This window comes from Zingiber officinale, chromosome 4B, assembly GCF_018446385.1.
Source record: "Zingiber officinale cultivar Zhangliang chromosome 4B, Zo_v1.1, whole genome shotgun sequence".
Classification (NCBI taxonomy): Eukaryota; Viridiplantae; Streptophyta; class Magnoliopsida; order Zingiberales; family Zingiberaceae; genus Zingiber; species Zingiber officinale.
This window is the reverse complement of record NC_055993.1, coordinates 119514624-119537329: the sequence shown is the minus strand read 5'-3', so window position 1 is coordinate 119537329 and position 22706 is coordinate 119514624. Positions and strand designations below refer to the sequence as shown.

The 22706-nt window shown below is 36.2% G+C and overlaps 3 protein-coding genes and 1 pseudogene across 4 annotated transcripts; 3 read left to right on the top strand and 1 right to left on the bottom strand.

Moving 5' to 3' along the window:
- Positions 1–99: 99 nt before the first annotated feature.
- LOC121976252 (GPI transamidase component PIG-S-like) lies at positions 100–8361 on the top strand. The gene is made up of 13 exons (XM_042528342.1): positions 100–367; positions 436–1147; positions 2369–2453; positions 2544–2633; positions 3620–3693; positions 4465–4549; positions 4631–4702; positions 6664–6794; positions 7057–7138; positions 7223–7270; positions 7512–7584; positions 7681–7784; positions 8014–8361. Exons 1-13 carry the CDS (start codon positions 196–198, stop codon positions 8131–8133), a joined length of 1848 nt encoding a protein of 615 aa, XP_042384276.1. The 5' UTR covers positions 100–195; the 3' UTR covers positions 8134–8361.
- Positions 8362–9738: 1377 nt separating this feature from the next.
- LOC121976251 (manganese-dependent ADP-ribose/CDP-alcohol diphosphatase-like) lies at positions 9739–14108 on the top strand. 2 transcript variants are annotated; one of them, XM_042528340.1, is made up of 2 exons: positions 9739–9850; positions 12883–14108. In XM_042528340.1, exon 2 carries the CDS (start codon positions 12936–12938, stop codon positions 13893–13895), a length of 960 nt encoding a protein of 319 aa, XP_042384274.1. In that variant the 5' UTR covers positions 9739–9850; positions 12883–12935; the 3' UTR covers positions 13896–14108. The 2 variants fall into 2 exon arrangements, with proteins under 2 accessions (XP_042384274.1, XP_042384275.1); XM_042528341.1 differs by lacking the exon at positions 9739–9850 and adding an exon at positions 9885–11140.
- Positions 14109–15980: 1872 nt separating this feature from the next.
- LOC121978599 lies at positions 15981–16841 on the bottom strand (annotated as a pseudogene).
- A 1850-nt stretch (positions 16842–18691) lies between these two features.
- LOC121976250 (biotin synthase, mitochondrial-like) lies at positions 18692–22705 on the top strand. The gene is made up of 6 exons (XM_042528339.1): positions 18692–18968; positions 19320–19499; positions 20228–20334; positions 20881–21086; positions 21375–21514; positions 22144–22705. Exons 1-6 carry the CDS (start codon positions 18774–18776, stop codon positions 22447–22449), a joined length of 1134 nt encoding a protein of 377 aa, XP_042384273.1. The 5' UTR covers positions 18692–18773; the 3' UTR covers positions 22450–22705.
- Position 22706: the final 1 nt, after the last annotated feature.

Sequence of the window (22706 nt, the reverse complement as noted above, 5' to 3'; positions counted from 1 at the left end):
ATTTGGTAATTTAGGGACATGATTTTTAAAAAGAGACATGATTATTAGAAAGGGAATTATATGATCCAATTTCCAAAGCATTTATAAGCGAGAACGAACCGAATCAATCCGGTTTGCTTACGATACTATCCGACCGAACCGGCTGTTTCTCCGCTGCACTCTTCAGTTGACAGTCTGAACGAAACCAAAACTGCGATGGCTGAGATCGCCGACGACTCTCCTCCCTCCGCCTCCGCCTCCTCCTCCGCCTCCGCCGACGCTTCGGCTGACGCCTGCGCCGCCGAAGGGGCATCCGAAAAGAGGCCCACAAAGCCCGGTCGAAAGCGTCTCCTCCTCACCCTCTCCGTGCTCCTGTCCTTCCTCTTAGGTTTGCTCCTCCCTTATCTCTCTCGATCTCTCGATCTACCTAACCCTTTTCGTGTTCTTCTGTTTCAGGTCTTCCCTTCTTCCTCAAGTCGACCGAGATCTACCGATCTCCTCTCCCCTTCAAATCGATCAATGCTCTCTCCCTCCGTCTCCAATCCGACCCGCCCTCCCTACCCTGCCGCTTCCATGCCGTGTTCCTCCGTCCTGTTCCGGACAGTTCCCTCGCCTCCCGTCTCCGCTCCGCTATCTCCGCCGACATGAGGAGGCGCGCTGGAGACCGCCCCACCTGCGGCGGCTGCGGCCGGGACTTCGCCGTCTCTGTCACCTTGGATTTCGGCGGGGACTGCGCGAGGGACGACGGCGGCGAGGATGGTTCCTGCCTCTGGAGGTGTGGCGCCGTCAGTTTGGATGGTGTTGGTGCGGATGATTCCGGGGTCGACGACTTACTGGATTCAGCGCTTGGGGGAGCGGCTTCCAAGGAGTGCGCGGAGGCCAGTGGTGGGAGGGTTTACACGGTTGTGGTTGTAGAACGAGAAGATGATTTGGGAGTGAGGGTTGTCATGGGGAAGCATCGTCATGCTTGGATTGTCGGGAAGATCTCCGAGAATGATGTCGTCTCACTCATAGGGAAGGTGTTCGTGAAATACTTCATGAACGGGGGTAAGAAGGTAGGGGAGTTGGCTAAAGGGATAGGAGAGTTCGTACCTGTTGGTGCTGATGGCAGTGTGGTGCTCTCATTTAGCTTGTTGAATGCTGATCCCAGTGATTGGGTTTATGATTGGTAAGCAGCCTGATCTTATACTTCCATGGATTAGTGAAAAGGATGAACTTGTTCAGGTATATTGCCTCAGGCAGTTACCCTTGGATAAATTACTCATACATTTTGTTTTTTTTTTCAGTGAGAAGGTCATTCTCTGAAATGACTATAAGTGAAAATTTGTTTCTGTTATTCATTGTCATCTCTTCCCTTCCTATCATTGTACGATTATATCGTTTCTTTGTCCTTCCTGAATAACTGAACTTTAAGTAGGTCTGGATGTTTCAACTCTCCAAAATTTGGAGCTAAGATTTTGAATGACGAGAGTATAGAAAATGAATGTTATTTATAGATGAACATTGTGTGAGACACTGGAATGACATTAGCAAGCAAAGGAAAAGGCTGAGATAGTTAAGCTGCTTATTTTTTTTTTTTCATGTGATTTTTCTTCAGCTTGCTCATCACCAATACGTTATGAGGGAACACATTGTCATAGGAACTAGTTCTGTAACAATTAGGATATGCTTTGATACTTCGACTCTTCATCAATTCCCTCCATACCCATGTTGGATACTCGTCACCCAGGCACTCACTCTCTAAGTGGATACTTAGTAAAATGTTTTTAGAAATAGCTGTATCAGACACTCAAATCCATACCTATGGCAGATACTTATACCTGAGTCTAAGTAACATAGAAGATATGTGCATTACTGAATAACTTCAATCCATGCCATAAGTTCAAAAATTCCATATATTATTAAGTGGTTTGCAATCTTAAAGCGTATTCTTCTTTTCCAGTTCTGAAATCTTATGATATAATGGTTGATTATATTGAGGCACCTAATGGAAGCTTACTTGTCATTTTTAGAATAGATTCATCTTTTTATGTAGTGTTATGCCCATCAGTACAATGTCCTGAAGAGTAGAGGCTAGTGCATTGGAACTAGGTACCAGTATCAAATTAGACCTAGTTCACACTCTAAGCAATACAATTGTCCACAACTGATGGAACATTGACGAGATTAGCATGACCAGGCTTGTTGGTCTAGTTTGATTTTTTTCCTTTTCTTCTCAACAAGTCATTAATGAATCATCAAGTGACATTTCTTTAAAAACATTTATCCAATATCTGTTTGTAATAACTAAAAAATACTGCTTATAAAATTATATGTGGCTTGTAGAAGTACATTATAACTTCTGCCTCCAGTTTGTTGGGACTCTCATGTCTCTTTTCGTGCTACTTAGGAAATTCAAAGACATGAGTAACATCATGTTGACTCCTTTCGTCAAGGCCCTAACTCCAATAGCAAACATAAGCATTGAAAGTCAGGTATCACCGATTTAAATTTTCAATATGAACTCAAACTTTCTTGTAGTCTTCAGTGAACTTCACTATTTATGGTTTACTAATCGTTTTCAGGTGTTGTATCACACACCTAAATTGTCACAATCTTACTGGGATGAGAAATCCAGTAGCCACATCTTCAGCATAAGAGACCTTCCTTTCTTTGTATGCTTCTCTAAACTCTGTATTATCTGTTGCATTTATGATCTTCTTGATATAACTGAAAATTTTAACAGTTTGAAACTCTTCTATTAATATGAAATACTTTAGTCAATGAGGGTATTTGTTTGCAATCTATTTATAGTTATCGAGAAAAGGTAATTTATAAGATTACTCAGAAGTGAGGAAATGCAGAGATATGCTAGTTAGGCACAACTGATACATGATTGTAGTTACAAGATTATACAACTTTTACTTGATAAAGATCTCAATCTTTTCTATTGTCATCTAGCCATGTTGGAGATTGAGTCACAAGGTGACACAAAATTAATTTTTCTTAAAAAGATTCCTACCATTTCTGCAGTTACTCACTAGCCTCTGTGGAGATTGAGTCACAAGATTGCACAACTTTACTTTGTCTTACAAAATATCCCTGATGCTTGCACTGTCACTCATTGAGCCATTATGAAGATTGTCTCAATTGGCTATTGTGCATATGCAACAGACTGGCGGCAGTTCCTGAGAGATGAACACATTTTTATTAATCTGATCCATCCAACTTATTGACAATTCATCTCCACATAACATTTTTTAATGCTTCTTTCATTTTTTATCCTCACTTGACATTTTTGGGTTACTTTTCCAAACTCTCTATCCTTCCAAAAGATGTTAATCCTTAAGGGCAACTGGACTGTTTGACTTTATTTTCCTTTTTGTAATTTTCAAGTTTAGTCACTCACAAACTATATAAAGAACCATAACTCTGATTTCTCACCTAAACTATTCCTTTTAATCTGAATGTGAGTATTTAAATAGAGTTCCAACTTCTGCATGTTTGAAGGGCCTCAACTTCCCAAATACTAAATGTGTTGCCTTTTAAATTTTAAATGTTGTACTTTATATGGACAAAAGTCCTTTCTACTTATCTGTTTTCTTTGACTATCTACATGGTTAAATTTGTCTTATTTGAATTGTTGAAATCCATTTGACAGGTAAATTCAAATGAATGGCATCTGGATACTTCAATCATTGCAGCTGGACGATCAAAAGTTCTGCAATTTGTGGTGTACATTTTTTCATCCATTTATTTTGCTTCTAGTTAGTTACCTTATAAGTTGGTTTTAGTAACATCATCCATTGTAATTTATCGTGAAAACTTATCTGGTCTCGGGATACATGCTATTTATCATCCATACTGGTTGAAACAGGCAATTACTACATGTAATATTTAAGTCTTCAAGAATTTGGAACATTTTCTTTATATTAATTATCCTTAACCAAATATTACTATGACTAATAATAATACTACATTTATTCATGTTGGATTCATGTGTTAGTATGGTATAATAAGTCCTATGAAATTATTAGTCAGTTTTTGCTTCTTCCTCTTGTGTCTCCTAATTCATCATTGTGAGAGGTCAAATTAAGCAACTAAATCCAATTCGTATTCTCCATTCTTGCCTACTATTGGACATATATTCTCAGCATTTCATGGTTTATTTTGAGTTACTTGATGAATAAATGGCATATTGAAAAAATGGTTCATGCATTGTGAATGCTGAAAAGTGCAGCTGTCAACTGGCAACATGCATGCTACTGTCTTCAGACTTTGCCACATTTGCAACAGCAGGTCATGATCCGTTTTTAAGCATATCCTGTTAACCCACAAGGAATTCCCCAATTATTTTATTTGCTTCTTCAGCAGCCAACTTTGATTGGGCTCTTTCTTAATAACTTTTTTTTTTTAAAGAAATCAATTTTTAGAGCAAAGCAAAGCATGTCATAGTTAAAAATGATTTCCTAAGGAAAGTGACGTGATATTCTTTTTTGTCACTAGCTATGTACCATCTGCAAGTGAATGCCCACTTCTCTTACAGCTTCCTAATGGAGAGATCTCTATGACCAACAGTTTTATATCTCCAGTAAGTTGTAACACTTTAATTTATATTCTCTTAGATGCAACTTGTTGCCCCTATTTATGTGATGTTTACTGCAACACTTAGATGTGGGGAGGTGTTATTATCTGGAATCCACCTCACTGTGCTGGAGATTCTCACAACACCTTGCCACCTCAGGTAAAAGTTCAAACATGATACTTAACCTTAGGTCGTATCTGTGCAAATTGACAAGCGTAAGTAGAAATTCTTCTGTTAGTGCATCCCATGTTTAAGTATTGTATTAAAACTTCTGAATTGCTATTGGTTGCTGGCAAAGAGGTAAGGCTTTCACCTATCGTTATATTTGATGCTGATTCTAAATTTAACATCTGGCAAAACAAACATAATGGCTATTCGCTATTGAAAATCAAACCTTATTTAAGATCATAGTAATATCAATTCACTAACATCAGACATAATGTCGATTCAAAACTTTACACATGATATTGGGTGTGATGATTTCTTTATTGATGGTTTATTGAAATAATCTCTCTGATTCATTGTTATTTAAGGCACGAGGTGCCCAAAAGCACATAGGTGCTATGGGGCTTGAGGTGTACAACGCAAGGTGAGGTGCATGCCTTACCGAAGTAAGGCGTTCTAAGTATAAATTTTTACAATTCAAACATATATTGGAGATTTTTGTCAAAATATTTCACTAACTAGCATTCATAAAATATTTAACAATAATGTAAATATAAAATTCACTAACAAATAAATACGTTATACACATAATTTAAATTAAAGAAAAAAACTTCAAATATATAAATCATCAAAATCTTCATCATCTTCCTAATCATATTATCATCATCATCACCGGATATTTTAGATTTGTATAGCTGAATCTTCATCGGTTTCATCAAGACCGATTTCTTCCTCCTCTTCATCAATAAGTTGATTTGTAGAAGATCTTCTCTCATTTCCTTTTAATGTAGTTGTTCTTATTTCTTTTGAAGAAGATGAAACTCGAAATCTAAAACTGTAGGCATCTTCACCAACTCCAAAAGCTTGTGCAACTTCACTCCAAGTCAAATTATCATCATCAAATACTAAATTATTTTCTTCATCAGTGTTATATTTCAATCCCCCCATCAACCATTCATTACTATCGTCTTTCTCATCTAATGAAATAGGATCAATAGTGTCACACATATCATATCGACGTCGCAAAGCCCTATTATACTTAATAGAAACTAAATCATTTAGTATTTTTTTTTTTTTGCTTCAACTTGTTTCTTCTTTTGGAATGAAGCTTCACACACAAAAAAATTATTCCAATTTTATTTTTTATAATAAATTTATTTAATATTTCCTTAAATATTTATACTTATATGTTCAAAAACACTCTAGTTTCACAAGCAGAGAAATAAGTATCACGTGCATGCTATGTAATTAATTAAAAGGGTAATTAATGGTATGAGCTAGGTTTTTAAAAGATTTTTTAGGCCTGACCATCTGTATGTCTCTTCAATGAGGCGAGAAAAATCTCGCCTCAAGCGTGCCTATCACCTCTCACAAGGCATGCGCTTAAGGCGACTAGGTGCAAGAGGCTCGCTTGACTCCGCCTTGCGCCTGGGCGTAGCCATGGGAATGCCTTTAATATCTTGTACTACCTTTGTAGTGGTAAGGTTGTAGACATTTGTTCTACCTTTGTATTATTACACCTTGTACTAATTGCTTTGGCTGAACTAATATAGTACATAATCATTAGGGTCTCATTTGCTCAACTTCCTGGAATAAATGTAGGACTGGAAGATACCATAGCTAATTACACACCGGAGACTTAGTGTGGCAGTGTGTAAAGGCAAAATTGTTGCCCATTAAGCTTCTCGTGCGATATATAATGCCCTTGTCAAAACAAACATCAGTGTGCACATGTTTTCATAAAAGAGGTTATTTTCTCCAGTATTCAGCTAGATTGGGGCTGACAAAATTGTCCAGCTTAGTTGAAGCTGCAATACCTTCCAACCTGATGAGAAGATTTCTCTTTTTGATCTTTGATAAATAAAAAAAATCCTTTGACTTTTTTTTTATGTTTCTGTATACATAATGTACCTGCTGGTCATTGCAAAGCTCAATAATTGCATACCTTGGACCAGGAACTTCAAAAAATATTTCAAGTTTTCCTTGCACAACTCCGGATGTTATTTGGTCTCAAGTCAAATTATATCGATTCTTCTGAGACAGGAATATCAAAATTTTTGGACAGTGAAAGTGGCTTCACTGAATGGTAAGACTGCATACACATATGATGTACATTTATATTGATATGAATAATTTATTACAATTGATATTTTCCTATCTGAAAACTGTAATGCTCTCTTTTTTGCACCTGCGGCTTACTGAATATCTAGTTTGATCAATACAGATCAAGTTTTTTGAAGTTTGAACTTTGAATATAGATGATAACTGTAAAATTTGGAATCTTTTGCAGCTTTAGAAGTGCTTCAAAGGGAGAATTGCTGATCTGTTTGTATTTCCACTTATTTCAGGGAGTTGGATGTGCTATATCGTCATCATGCTTGTTTCAATCTACATTCATGTGTCACTACACTCGAGTCACTTGCTAAATTAGTATGTTCCAATCCTGTTCACCATGAGAAACAAAACTTTTGTTCTCCTCTTTGATTTATTGTGTTTTAACAATTGGCATACTAGGTTCAATCACTTCCAAGAATGATTATAATGGATGAAATAGGGAAACAGGTACGATGTTCAGATTATTTCAACCTTCTCAGTCACCAAACATGTTGACCCAAATACCTGTCTTTTTAGTTCAATATTCTGATAAAATGTATCGAACACCTTCATATCATATATACAATATTTTAGTGTCAACCAATTTATATTCTGATAAAACGAAGACTAAGCTTTAAACATGATTTGGTACCAATCCCTTAGTTACAATCAATGACTGCAAAATTTTGATCGCTTGCTTCTTTGTCAGGTGAAGTTTTCGCTTGAAGCTGCAAATTTAGCTCAGAGGAATGCATCTCTTGGAATCTATGATTCTTCAGCTAGTACGTTCCACTGAATTATCACCCAGCCCTTTTTCTGCTCTCGATTGATCTGTCCCAAACTTCTTACTTTTGATTCTTATATACTATGGGTTATAGGCTCTTCTAGACAAGCTAAGGTTTTAGCAGAAGATGCATTTTTTCATCCATCCATCATGTCGATCAGCTATTCCTCCATTGAACACTACTTTGCAATATACATGGTAAGCTATTTATTTCTGTAGTTAGTGATAATATTAACCTTTGCAATATTAACCATGCCAAAGTGCCAACTGCTGTTGATTTACAAATCAGCACTATTAGTCGACAAAACATAAATCTGATAAGACGTGACTTATTATGATCTTTCACAAGACATCTCTCTTTTTCCTAATTGGTTCGCTTCTTTCAAAAACTAAGATTTGTTTTTCACCTTTTTGATGCTTTTGCCAGCCCTTTTTTGCACCAGTCGCTCTTCATGTGCTTCTAGCTGCAATCAAAGAACTAAAGAGATACAAGAGGGAAAGAGCTAAATACCTGGCATTCATTTCCGAGAAAGCCAAGATGGACTAGTTCTTCAACCTCTACAGTTGTTCTTCACTCATTTAACACACGACTATCAGCATGGCTGTTCTTGCAGTATTCTAGTTGGCAAACACAGGTAAGTAGAGTGATACAAGTTGTATGGGTCGAATCGATAATCATATTGATTGATAGAGTTTCTATCGGTACTGGAATACTTGTATTTCCATTTCCAGTTTATTAGTGAATACTATCTTCATCCAATGATACTTTGAAATATTTTTGTTGTTTTCTTTCCAAAAGGTTTCTATTAAAGTTTAGATGGAAAAAGTGCCTCCAACACTAACAGATTTCCTTTGGAAAAGGATGCTTGAGAATTGCTTAATGGTGGATTTCATAAACATTGGTGATTATTGCTCATTTGTTCTCCGATGCACACAAATGTTCAAAAGTTTTTCTCATGTCTTTTTTTATCATAATTAATTCTTTAGCAAGGGAGGTAAAATTTGGTTGTTGTTATTGTCTTTTTATTGGGAAAATGATTTGTGTTTAGTGTTCTTTTTTTCTCGAATTAAGCTAGCACTTTTTATTGATGGTAATGTTCTATGTCTGAGAAGAAGGCTTTAAATCTATGTTTGAGAAGAAGGCTTTAAAATAGTTGATGACCGGTGCAATACGCGAATTGGACAACCAGGGTAGACGAAGAACTAAAATGGTGGTTGTTGGTTTGGGTGCTTTCTGAGATGGAGATGGTCTCGATATACTTCCTTTCGTTGTGAGAGTAAGAGAGGACTTTATAGGCCCGGCTAGTGTGTGTATATATGTATATATGGTAGCCTGGACACCCTTATATGAGCGATCGTAGGTAACAACAAACGTGACAAGCTGATACGTTTCACTTTCTTCTGTAATTTTGTATGCAATTTCTCTTTTACAATTTTATATGGACGGCGTAGTGCTGTTTTTTTTTTTAAAAAAAAAAACTGCGGCGTTGTTTTCATTAAAATAAAGCCATGTTGGTGTTGTTTTTTTTCCAGTGCTGTTTTTTTTAAAACAGCAATGCGTGAAGCTGTTTTTTTAAAACAGCATTACATGATGCTATTTTTTTTTCAAAGCAGTATCATGCATAGCATGTAGAATTGTAGAAAAGATTATATGTAGAATTATAGAAGAGAGAGGGGGATGCGTCTGCTCGCTATGTCTACTGTAGCTCATGATCGTCTATATAAGGATGTGTAGGATAATATTCGTTTATATATATATATATATATATATATAGAAAAAGAGGTGTGATAGATTATCTGACTTATTTTTGTGGTTGATTTAGTGACTAAGATGATTCGGAGCGTCTGAAATTTGATGAGGTATTACTTTTCACTTAGAGTGCCTTGATCAATTCCAATCGTCTTAATCGTGAAAATCAGACACGGAAACGAGTCGGGAACATATTATCTCTTAATATATATATTGTTAAAGGATTAAGCATACAAAAAAATTTAAATCGAAAGGATTAAGCATACAAAAAAATTTAAATCGAAAAGAAATTTTCGATATGTGCACACTGCGTAGGATATATATTCCATAATTAATATATTCCATAATTTTTTGAATCTCGAATTTAAAAAATATATAAATCCCAGCTCCACGTTTCCACATGGAATTGGGAGATCCCGTTGGACGCCATGACGAGATAGAAGTCCCCAACTTTTCTGCGTCTCTTCTCCAATCGCCCAACCCTGATCGATCTGCAGCCCAATCATCAGAAAAGGTCTCAATCTCTCTCTTTTCTGGATTCCGATCTGTCTAGTGAGGGAAATCTTTAGTTTTTGTTCTTTTTGTTTTCAAATTGATTTCGATCGCTCCATTTCTTCAATTTCGAAGAGGAACGATCTCTGTGTTAATTTCGCTTAGTTTAACTCGATTTCTAGATGAAGATTTGTAGTATCTTACCATTTGTTGCTATTATGCACTTGATCTTGTAGGAGATAATAACAACTTCTCGCAGATTAGGTTCTATTACTCAAACTATTCTCATTTTCTCTATTTTTTTCGCTAGATTTAACCCTAAATCCTTCACTTTGTAGAATCGTTGATGTGTTTATGGAGCAAACTCATCTTTGATTTTTGTTCTTTCAAATTGATTTCGATCGTTCCAGTTCGTCAATTTAGCCATTGAATTCGAAGAGGAACGATCTCTGTGTTAATTTCACTTAGTTTAAAACGATTTCTAGATGAAGTTTTGTAGTATCTTATCATCTTGTTGCTATTATGAACTTGATCTTGTAGGAGATAATAACACCTTCTCGCAGATTAGGTTCTATTACTCAAACTATTCTCATTTTCTCTATTTTTTTCGCTAGATTTAACCCTAAATCCTTCACTTTGTAGAATCGTTGATGTGTTTATGGAGCAAACTCATCTTTGATTTTTGTTCTTTCAAATTGATTTCGATCGTTCCAGTTCGTCAATTTAGCCATTGAATTCGAAGAGGAACGATCTCTGTGTTAATTTCACTTAGTTTAAAACGATTTCTAGATGAAGTTTTGTAGTATCTTATCATCTTGTTGCTATTATGAACTTGATCTTGTAGGAGATAATAACACCTTCTCGCAGATTAGGTTCTATTACTCAAACTATTCTCATTTTCTCTATTTTTTTCGCTAGATTTAACCCTAAATCCTTCACTTTGTAGAATCGTTGATGTGTTTATGGAGCAAACTCATCTTTGATTTTTGTTCTTTCAAATTGATTTCGATCGTTCCAGTTCGTCAATTTAGCCATTGAATTCGAAGAGGAACGATCTCTGTGTTAATTTCACTTAGTTTAAAACGATTTCTAGATGAAGTTTTGTAGTATCTTATCATCTTGTTGCTATTATGAACTTGATCTTGTAGGAGATAATAACACCTTCTGGCAGATTAGGTTCTATTACTCAAACTATTCTCAATTTCTACATTTTTGTCGTTAGATTCAACCCCAAATCCTTCACTTGGTAGAAGCTTGATGTGTTTATGGAGCAAACTCATCTTGTTTTAAGCATCTTATGATCTTTAAAAAGGTTAGGTTCTTTGTAGATAATTGAGCCCTGATGCATTGTTGTACTTTGAATTGTTGGGATCTTTCACTCATATTTTTTTTCCCCAAGAACATTTATGAAACTGATTCACCCTTGATTGTAATTTGGAGTATTCTACTTTCACGCAATTCATAGGGTTCAACAAGCAAATCTAAGATGTAGTATTACTTGATTGTGCTTCTTACCATAGCTATGCATTTCATGGAACCGGGAAATGGTCTTGCGACATCAATAGCTTTCCTATTATAATTACTTTTGGGACTCTTCCATTTGGTATATTCTGTTGTTTTAATAATTTTGGTACCATATAACTTTCTATCAGTGTTCAATTTTCTAGCTTTCGCGCAACAACTGAATTGTATTTTGGTTGTAACTGTTTTTATTTCTTCTAGTTTAGGATCTTTTATTTTTTTTATCAAGAACATAAATGAAACCTTTTCACCCCTGAATTTGGAGTATGCTACTTTTGCACAATTCATAGGGCTCAACAAACAATTAATATGTCATGATCAAAGGTGTAGTACTACTTGTAGTAGTGAATCTTTTATTAACAATCAAAAGATCGTGCTTCTTCCCATAGCTATGAATTTCATGGATTCGGGAAATGGTCTTTCGATATCAATAACTTTCCTATTATAATTACTTTCAGAACTCTACCATTTGGTATTTTCCCTTTGTTTTAATAATTTCAGTACCATATAATTTTCTGTCAATGTTCAATTTCTTTAGTTAATTTCTAGCTTTCACGCAACAACGCAATTGTATTTTGATTGTAACTGTTTTTTTTCCTTCTATCTTTTACTCATATTTTTTTCATCAAGGAACATTTATGAAACCTTTTCACCCCTGAATTGGGTATATGATTCTTTCGCACAATTTGTAGGGCTTAGGCGTAGTACTACTTGTAGTAGAGAACCTTATATCGTGTATTAACAATCAAAAGATTGTGCTTCTTCCCATAGGTATGAATTTCATGGAACCGGGAAAGGGTCTTTCGATATCAATAACTTTCCTATTATAATTACTTTTAGAACTATACCCTTTGGTATTTTCCCCTTGTTTTAATAATTTTGGTACCATATAACTTTCTTCAATGTTTAATTTCTTTAGCTAATTTCTAGCTTATGCACAACAACTGAATTGTTTTTTGATCGTAACTATTTTTTTTTTAAAAAAAAATATTTTAGGATCTTTTACTCATATTTTTTTTCCATCAAGAATATTTATTAAACCTTTTCACCCTTGAATTTGGAGTATGATTCTTCCGCATAATTTGTTAGGCTCAGCAAACAATCCGTATGTCATGATCAAAGGTGTACTTGTAATAGCGAACCTTATATCTTGTATTAACAATCAAAAGATTGTGCTTCTTTCCATAGCTATGAATTTCATGGAACTTGGAAATGGTCTTCCAATATCAATAGCTTTCCTAATATAAATACTTTTACGACTCTTCCATTTGGTATATTCCCTTGTTTTAATGAATAGCTATATGAACTTCATCAAATGAAGTCATACATCTCTTTATAGCTTTGAGAATGTTATTAGCCTTAATCCCCTTGTTAGCGTAAGTATTAGCATGCATAACTCTACTGCATTGTATGAAGTCATATGGATTAGCACCTTAAACTGTTGCAAACATAATTTTGAAATTTGTTCTACTTATAACCTTTGTCAATGAGATACTAATATGATTAGTTTTCTTGGAACAATCATATATTCAGGATCTGTCCTAGGAGAGCTGCCTCTAATTCTTTCGTAACAAACTACTTACAAAATGTCGTCAGGAGGTGATTCTATCAATGGCCATGCCGATCAGCCCCTTTTCTCCTTTGGGGTTATAACGGATGTCCAATATGCTGATATTCCAAACGGGCACTCATTTCTTGGCATCCCTCGATACTACCGCGAAAGCATTCAGGTTTTACAAAGAGCAGTGCAACAATGGAATGATCTGAAGAAACTCCAGTTTTCGATCAACTTTGGGGACATTGTCGATGGGTTCTGTCCTAAGGCCAAGTCTCTCAGTGCCGTGCAGAAAGTTGTTGAGGAGTTTGAGAGGTTCAATGGACCAACCTACCATATGATAGGCAACCACTGCCTATACAATCTCCCTCGCCACCAACTGATCTCATTGCTGAAGGTGCCCTCTGCTCCTGACCGTGCATACTATGACTTCTTGCTGTGTCCAGAGTACAGATTTGTTGTTCTGGATGCATACGACATTAGTTCAATCGGCTGGCCAAAGGATCATCCAAATGCACTGGAAGCTATGCGAATTTTGGAAATGAAGAATCCTAATTTGGATAAGAACAGTCCAAATGGCATGGAAGGCCTCGAGAGGAGGTTCCTTATGTTCAATGGGGCTGTTGGGAAAGAACAATTGCTCTGGCTCGAAGATGTCCTTCAAAGATCCTCCAAGAACGAGCAGAAGGTCGTCCTATGTTGTCATCTTCCCTTGCACCCCGAAGCAGCATCAATTGAGGCACTCTTGTGGAACTGCGATGAGGTGATGAGTTTGATCCATCGTTATGGATGTGTGAAGGCTTGCCTTGCTGGTCACGACCACAAAGGTGGTCATGTTGTCGACTCTCATGGCATTCATCATCATGTTTTCGAGGCCGCTCTCGAGTGCCCTCCGGGGTCGAATGCTTATGGATACATAGATGCATACCATGATAGGCTTTCTCTTGTAGGTACTGACAGAATGAAGAGCAGTGAGATGATCTTTAGATAAGTAGACAGAAACATGGTTCATTGTTTTTTCTCATACACACTTGTGAGGGTAAGTTTCACAACAGAATACAGATTGCAACACAAATTTTACCATCATTTGATATATATATTCACTGAAATTGATTGAAAATTTGTGCCTGTGAATTTTGTCTAAAAAACTGCAAGCTTGAAATTTCCTTGCATTTTTAATGAAATGATATATATCATTTTTAGATATTCATCTGAGTTTTGGATTGGGCGACAGCCTATATAGCTATCCAATATAGACACTTCAACTTTATTCAACACTAATAACACTATATTAGAGTACTTTTAGCAATATGAACATTTATCAGGCTATTATAATATTGGCAGTTTATTTCCGATCAAGGTTAATATTATATTATAGGATCATAATTGCTACGTAATTGTAGTAGTTACAATTATATAATAGCTATAAGTGCTACAATATTATCAAAAAGAAAAGGTATTTTGAAAATAAAAATAGACTGAAGTAGGATGAGACATTTTGATAATAAATAATAAAAAGTATGTCCTTTCATAATTCCAATAAAATGAATGCACTTGTTACTTTTGTCTTTTTTTTAATTTTTTTAATTTTATTTATAATCTAGGTTATTGGATGCACTTGTGACTTTTGTCTTTTTTTTTAATTTTTAATTTTATTTATAATCTAGATATTTAGGTTTTCAATCCAATTAATTTGGGAGGTGGACGACTTAAACATCACAGATTGACCGCTAGATAAATTAAAAAAAAAAATTAATCAGGTTGGGTAACATCGAGTTTAGGATGATCGATTTAGTAGGAAAAATTTCAACAAATATGTCATAAATGGGGTTCGAATTATGAATATATGAGAGATAACCTAAATATTTTATTATGTTATCATGATCCAGGGACGTTAGGCAAATTAAAGAAGCACCAACGATTCCTTGTTCAATAGCCAATATTCTAAATTTTTCATCCCATTAGAATATAATGTCCTGCGGCAATAGTTTTAACATAGTTTTAAAATTGTTACAATAATAATAATTTTAAAGTATTTTTTTTATCAAAATTGAAGTAATTTTACATGTTATAGTAATTATTATCATATCTATTATAATGCTAAAATAAAAATATTTTATGAAGAAATATATTCGAGCAGTTTTAAAAACAAACTGTTTTTAATAATAATAATAATAATAAATAATGATAAACTCAGTTACTAGCTCTCAGGTGCTAGGTCTGATCCATAAATGGAAATTAAATAGTAAATACCTAAGATAATATGGATATCTTATTTTTATACTATAGCTAAGAAAAAAAATTGATAATCTCAATTAGCCCCATTAATTTTTTTTAAAGTAACCGATCTGATCCCATAGAATTTTTCAATGGTCATCAGGGTAAATCGAAAAGTATACGCGACGACTAATCTATAAGAGTAACTGCAATCCTAAACTTATAAACCCAACTTTATCGTGGAACCTACTATGCCACATCACTGCCACATTAAAAATAAAAAATCTATAACTTTTATAAACCTCTTCCTACAATTATAAACCCAACCAACAACTTTATATTGGACCCACCACATCATTATCTATATTTTCTATTTACTATCTTATTTACTATTTATTTATATATTATCATAAATATATATTTATAATATACATGTTAATTAATTTATTAATAATATATATTAGTTTTATTTAATATTTTAAATAAATTATTAATTTAATAATTAATATATAATAATTAGCTAATTTTTTGTTCACTAAATTTATTTACAAACAAAATAATTTCATAAAAATATTATTGAAAATTTAATAATTTGCAACATTAACAAATAAATCATTATAATGAGATCATAAAATAAAACATAGTACATAATTAAAACAGAATTAATTAATAATTAACTTATTTCTTACTAATTATATTCATAACGTGTCCAGACATGTTCAACTAAGTCAGCTCGAAGCTGGTGATGCACTTCTCTATCACGTAGCTCGCTATAATTCTGGAGGTACTCTCGGAATTTTGGGGTAGAGCTCATGACTATTCGTGCCGGTGGAGGAGAGTCTTCATCCGACCAATTGATTTATATCTCTCCTTCATCCTCAATAATCATGTTGTGCAAAATAATGCACGTATACATGATATCCTTTAAGTCATTTTTGTACCAAGATCGCGCAGGACCTCTAATTATTGCCCAACGAGCTTGGAGCACTCCAATGCTCGCTCCATATCCTTTCTTGCAGCCTCCTATCTCTCCTTGAATTTTTTCCTTTTGGGATCCTCGGGACATTAAAAGCTCTTCACGAACGTAGCCCATTCCGGGTATATACCATCTGTTGGATAGTATCCTTTTGTATATGATGTGCCATTTACTGTGAAATTAACATCCGGAGCATTTCCCTGTAGGATGGCGTTAAATAACGATGATTCATTAAGAACATTTATATCGTTACGCGACCTTGCGACGCCAAAAAAAAGCATGTCATATCCACAAGTCTGCAGACGCGACAGCTTCAAAAATTATTGTTGGGACGCCATAATCACCTCTAGTAAACTGACCTTTCCAAGCGACGGTGCAATTCCTCCACTCCCAATGCATGCAATCAAGGCTGCCCAACATTTCAGGAAAATCGTGTCTCTGCTCATGCATTTGAAGCAAGCGTTGAGTGTCAGTAGCATTGGGTCTTCGCAAGTATCGTGCCCCAAACACATTGATTATACATCGACAGAAGTTGATCAAGCAATCAAGGGCAGTTCTCTCACCCATCTGTATATACTCATCTAGAGAGTCGGCGGGGGATGCATATGCCAATTGACGAATAGCCGCCGTGCATTTTTGAAGTGGTGACAAACCTTTCCTTCCAATTGCGTCTCTCCTCCACTGAAAATACTCTGAATAATCTGTTAGGACATTGACTATGCGAACAAATAACTCTCTTCACATGCGAAATCATCGTCGAAAGACTTCAGCGTGAAATGTTGGAACATCCGAGAAGTAATCTCGGACAAGGCGAACATGCCGGTCTTCACGATCCCGGTCCACATACCTCCGATTTGTAGCTCTTCGAGAACTTCGAGTTTCTTGACGTCTCTGCTCTTCCTGCTCAAGTAGTGTAATCATCATTCGATCAACATCATCTTCCGTATCTTCCCACATCTCATTTCTCCAAAATTCACGGATATTATTTTATCTAGAGCGATGAAGATCTTCAGATATTTCGAATATAAATGAAGCTTTAAGTGGTTCAAATCAGAAATACAATGGAATAAAGAATCATAACTTCAACATTAATATATATAGACTAATTTGTAACAGCTAGTTTATAACGACTATTTTACAACGACGTTACCAAACAACGTTGTCTAAATATTAAATAGTCATTTTTTTTACCGTTGTCTAAAAAAATAGACATTGCCATATTTTTACCGTTGTCTAAAAAAAATAGACGTTGCCAGACAACGTTCATTTTGGCAAATGAACGTTGTCGGTCAGTTTTGCAAAATGAACATTGTCATTCATTTGACAAAAATGGACGTTGTCTATTATCTCATTTGATTAAGTTTTTTTTCAAAAAAAATAAAAAAAATTAAATATTTGCTTGACAACTAGCATGGGACCATCTGCATTTAATTTTATATTCTTAAAAGTAATATGAAGCGAGCATCCAAAATTGGATGTTGGCTTTTTTAATTCTAAGCTTTTTAAAGTCATGCAATTGGGCTTACAAAACCCAACTTCTTGGGTTTTGCAAACCCACCATTGCAGACACCCTAAGTCCAGCATTTTTTTTTGATACCATAGTTAAAAAATAATAATAATATTGATCCGGCGGTAAAAATCCGGAACCCCATACGGAGTCAACGCTGAGGGGAGGTCAAAGGGTCTAGTGGTTCGCCAGAAAAGGGCAAGCCGACCGGACTCAGAAGAAAGGGAAATCTGATAGTAAAAGGCACCCTGGTAGGGACCAGGGTTCCGACGCGTAAAGAATCAAGCCCGTCCGGACGACGTTCATCGCCCGCTCGACGGGCCGGGCACCCCCGTCAGACGGTGGGTAAAAGACGGGGACGTCTGCTGACAGCCGTCAAGTCGTATGGCTATGCCATACTTCTAGTCTGACAACGGGTGGTCCTGCCGTCCCATCAAAGGACATGCTCGACGGTGGCAGCATGGTGTCAGGTAAGCTCTCTGACAAGTGCATACCGTGGTATGGGTTGCTGACACGTACGCACCTCGGTAGGCGTGCATCAGTTCCTTCTCCATCCTATATAAAGAGGCTATTACTTCGCCGAAGGTACGCATAATACAAATTTGGCAGCCACTTTCTCCACCACTTACCTGACTTGAGCGTCGGAGGGTCGTCGCCGGGAACCCTTCCCGGCTAGACTTTTGTGCAGGATCGCCGGAGCTTCGTTCGACCAGCCGGAAGTTCACTCCAACGATTGGGAGCGTGCTGCGTGCCCAGTGTCCCTTGGTTCAGCGATTCGGACAGGATCAAATATCAATTTATTTTATTGACTATCCCCGGAGATGATCACTCAGTTCTACGAAAATTTTCCATATATCATCAAAATAAATTAAAAAATACATGCAATGACCAAACTAAAAATCTAATATCCTTTAATTACCCTTTTGATTCGGAGCAAAAATTTCTATAAATATACTATATAACTAACTGACAGTAGGGAAGGGGTCTGTTTTTTTATTTTTTATCATGAAATTTGTATGAAAATATAAATTAATTAATTATTGTAAGTTAAATTTTCTATATATAGAAAAATACCCTAGTTAGTCGAGACTCGAGAGTCTGATATCTTCAGCTCCGGCGACGACCGACGCTATAAGAGTAGGAAGCAACGCGAAACGTCGGTGGCGAGGATGTTCTTCCTCCGAACACTCCTCTCGGGCGTCATCCCTAGGGCGGTCACTGGCCGCCCCTCCTCCACCCTCGCTTCCTCCGCGGCCACCGTCGAGGCCGAGAGGACCATCCGCGACGGCCCTAGGAACGACTGGAGCAGAGACGAGATCAATTCGATCTACGATTCTTCCATCCTCGATCTTCTCTTCCATGGCGTATGTCCTCTTCCTTTACCCTCTTTCCATTATTCTAATCATTTTATGACTTTTTTTTTTCCTTCTCTTGCCTTCTTTCTCCCAAATGCGTACGCACAATGTCCTTAGCATGTCGAACCTCGACTTGAATTTGAAGTACTTGATTCTTTCGGTCAGTTTTTGATTGACGTTTTCGTCATTTTGGTTGGACGGATGAATGGGGCAATTAAATTAAGTGAATTCACATTAGCATGTAGACTGAACGATTTCAGAATCTTGTTCTATCTTGTACCTTACTATTTCTCTTTGATTACGATCTTCTCATATATATTTTTTTTTCCATCATTCAAGATGTGTTTTTGGGTATTGTAGGCTCAAGTTCATCGGCAAAGTCATAAATTTCGAGAGGTTCAGCAATGCACTCTTCTATCCATAAAAACTGGGGGATGTAGTGAAGATTGTTCATATTGTCCCCAATCATCGAGGTATGATACTGGTTTGAAAGCCCAAAAGCTGATGGGCAAGGACCCTGTCATGGAGGCAGCAAAAATGGTATACATTTGCACATTTCTGTAACTCACTGAGATACATCAACTAAACTTTTAGGTGTTTGGTTAGCTTCTCTATTCACTGCCCTTTGAGCTGCTGTTGGTAGTCACTATTCGTACATTCAAACCAATTAGCAAGTTCCTTCAGGAGAAAAAGAACACATTTCAAATGTTCCTTTACCAGTTCCATGATGTGTTCCTTCAGGAAATGTAGACTAATCCAGTCCAGTTGAAATGGTAGAATATACATGATTGAATTGGATTGCTAGCTGGTTCGGCCTGAAAGTCTGTGACTCTAGGGTTGACCAATTCAACCCTAGTATAGTTTTCAAAGTAGAGGCTCTTCCCTATTTCTTCCATTTTATTTAATGGTCCTATCTGTATTTAAAGCGCCTTGCTTCAGCAAATTTTGACGCATGCATCTATGACTTGTTTAACAATGAATTTATCAGGATTTGATCCTCTCTAGACCATATATTGGCATGAGTCAATGGGTTCACATGTTTATCTTTTCACGTGCAAATAGCTTTATCCTTGTTAAGATTTAGGCATGCTCTGATACGAACATTTGATTAACAAAGGTTTCAAGTGTATAATCTACCAAGTAATGTTATAATTCAGCACCTTTTTTTTTTTGAAAAGAAAAAATTCTGGTTATTGCTTCTAGCTTGGAAATGTGTGAACCATCACTGTCTATTATTAAAAGAAAGCTGTTCCTCTTGCTATTCACAGGCAAAAGAAGCTGGAAGCACACGTTTCTGCATGGGTGCTGCATGGAGAGATACCATTGGTAGAAAGACCAACTTCAACCAGATCCTTGAATATGTGAAAGAAATAAGGTGCGGAATACTAGACTTTCATATGCCACTAAATATTTGTATTTGTAGAAAAGAATGGATATTTGCATGTTGCACAACTGTTTCTAAGCTGGGTGTATTCTTTAGTGATTATACTCTTTAACTCTGTTGATAGTGGTTGCATTACCAACACAAATACTCGTAAGGATTTCCATTTGTGATTCTACTCTTCACCCCTCATGTTGAAGTGGTCGGTTGTATCACTTGCAAATTTGCGATCAGTTTCTCTTGAAACATGTGGCAGAATGTTTCTTGGTGATTTCGACTCTTCACAGCTCATGTTAAATGATGATATCGCCAGTGAATTTGTTATCACTTGTCGAAACATTCATTTATTGTATACATACATTCGCACATAGTACCTTTTCCATTACTTGAATTTTTTTTTTAGGTTCATTCTACGTGCTTATACATTCATAGATCTCATTAGCTGTGTTGAATACGTACATTCTGTTCATGTAATTTGGTTAAATTCTATTTGATTGCTTCCCTTAAATAAGTTCATATGATGTGTCTCAACGCTTGTAGGGCTATGGGTATGGAGGTATGCTGCACCTTGGGCATGATAGAGAAACAACAAGCAGAGGAGCTTAAGCAAGCAGGCCTCACGGCTTACAATCACAATTTAGATACTTCAAGGGAGTATTACCCCAACATCATAACCACTAGATCTTATGACGAGCGATTGAAAACACTTGAACATGTCCGTGATGCAGGAATCAGTGTATGTTCAGGTAATACAATTTTTGTTTACATGGGGCAAAATCCATCTTTGATGTATAAAGGATTCAACCTTATTAACATATTCTAGAAGCTCTAGCTATTTTTCCTATATTGGATATAGGTTGATCATGTTGCGACTAGCAAAAGTTCGTTTAGTTCCATATGATTGAGCCATTGTTTACTATCCTTCATTCAAACAAGTTAGTTGGAGAACTTGGCTGCTCAATGTTCAATGATTTTGAGACCTAAACTCCATTGTTTCTTGCCTAGTTATATACTTTTTTTTTTTGTTGAAATAGGAGGTATTATAGGCCTTGGAGAATCCCAGGAGGATCGCGTAGGACTTTTGCACACCCTAGCGACACTCCCTACACACCCTGAGAGTGTTCCTATCAATGCTTTGGTTGCAGTCAAGGGTACACCTCTTCAAGATCAAAAGGTGTACTGTAACTCACCAAACTCTAGTTGTTTCTTCTCTCTATACTTGTGTTTTGCATTGAACTAGTATTCTTCACTGCACCATTGCCTGAAAGTTGGTTCGTTTACATTGATTTTTGCATACAGATGCATTATTCGTTCTAACTAAATTATCACTCACCTACGTTTTTAGTTAAATACTGTATAGGAATCAAATTTGTCATCTCTACAGGGTTAGATCCCAAGTTATTAAAGAGTAAAAGTACGAGAATATGAAAGTAAATATTCTTATTTATTGTTCTGTAGTGTCGATCCTAGTTTCTATTACTTGTTTTTACTTATCATCTACTAAAATATAGCTAATCAAAACAATTAATTTGGTTGAAACTTGAATTATTAGTTCTTGCCAATGATTGAAGAAAAAGATTCAAATTCCTAGAACTAGAACTATTGTTCATAGAGTAGGAGACATACTCTTCTATTGACTCAAATCTTCAGTTGTAGCTTGACTTTTTTGCCATAATGTCGCAACATAGAACACTTATTGTAGATAACCGAATAATGAAATAGTGTTCCATGGATTACAATACAATTGGTTTCTTCACATCTAGTATCGTTGCTTTCATATTTTCTGAATCTTGCTCTCTTCAGCCTGTTGAAATATGGGAGATGATTCGGATGATTGCGACCGCACGCATCATAATGCCGAAGGCAATGGTGAGACTATCAGCGGGGAGGGTGCGGTTCTCCATGCCCGAACAAGCACTCTGCTTCATGGCTGGGGCCAACTCTATCTTCACGGGAGACAAACTGTTAACGACACCAAACAATGATTATGATGCTGACCAGTCGATGTTTAAAATCCTTGGCCTGACTCCAAAAGCGCCAACCTTTGCTGAATCAGAAACACCAGTTGAACTGGAGACAAGCAAGGAAGCAGTCTCTAGTTTTGGTTGAAGAATGTGGGTTCAACTAGGTCAATCACCTTGTTGAACTGGTCTCACCTATTTTGATAAATTTTGTATCCGTCTAGATTCATTTACTAGACAAGATAGGTTTGTGCTGAAATGCAGGTCTGACATAAGTTGAACCAAGCCGATCCTATCTCCTTCTCATCGAACTCATTCAAGTTACCAGAAAACAACATTGTAACTCTTCACTCTTCTGTATTATGAAAATTGAGCAATAAGATAGTTGCATATTTTGCAGTTGAG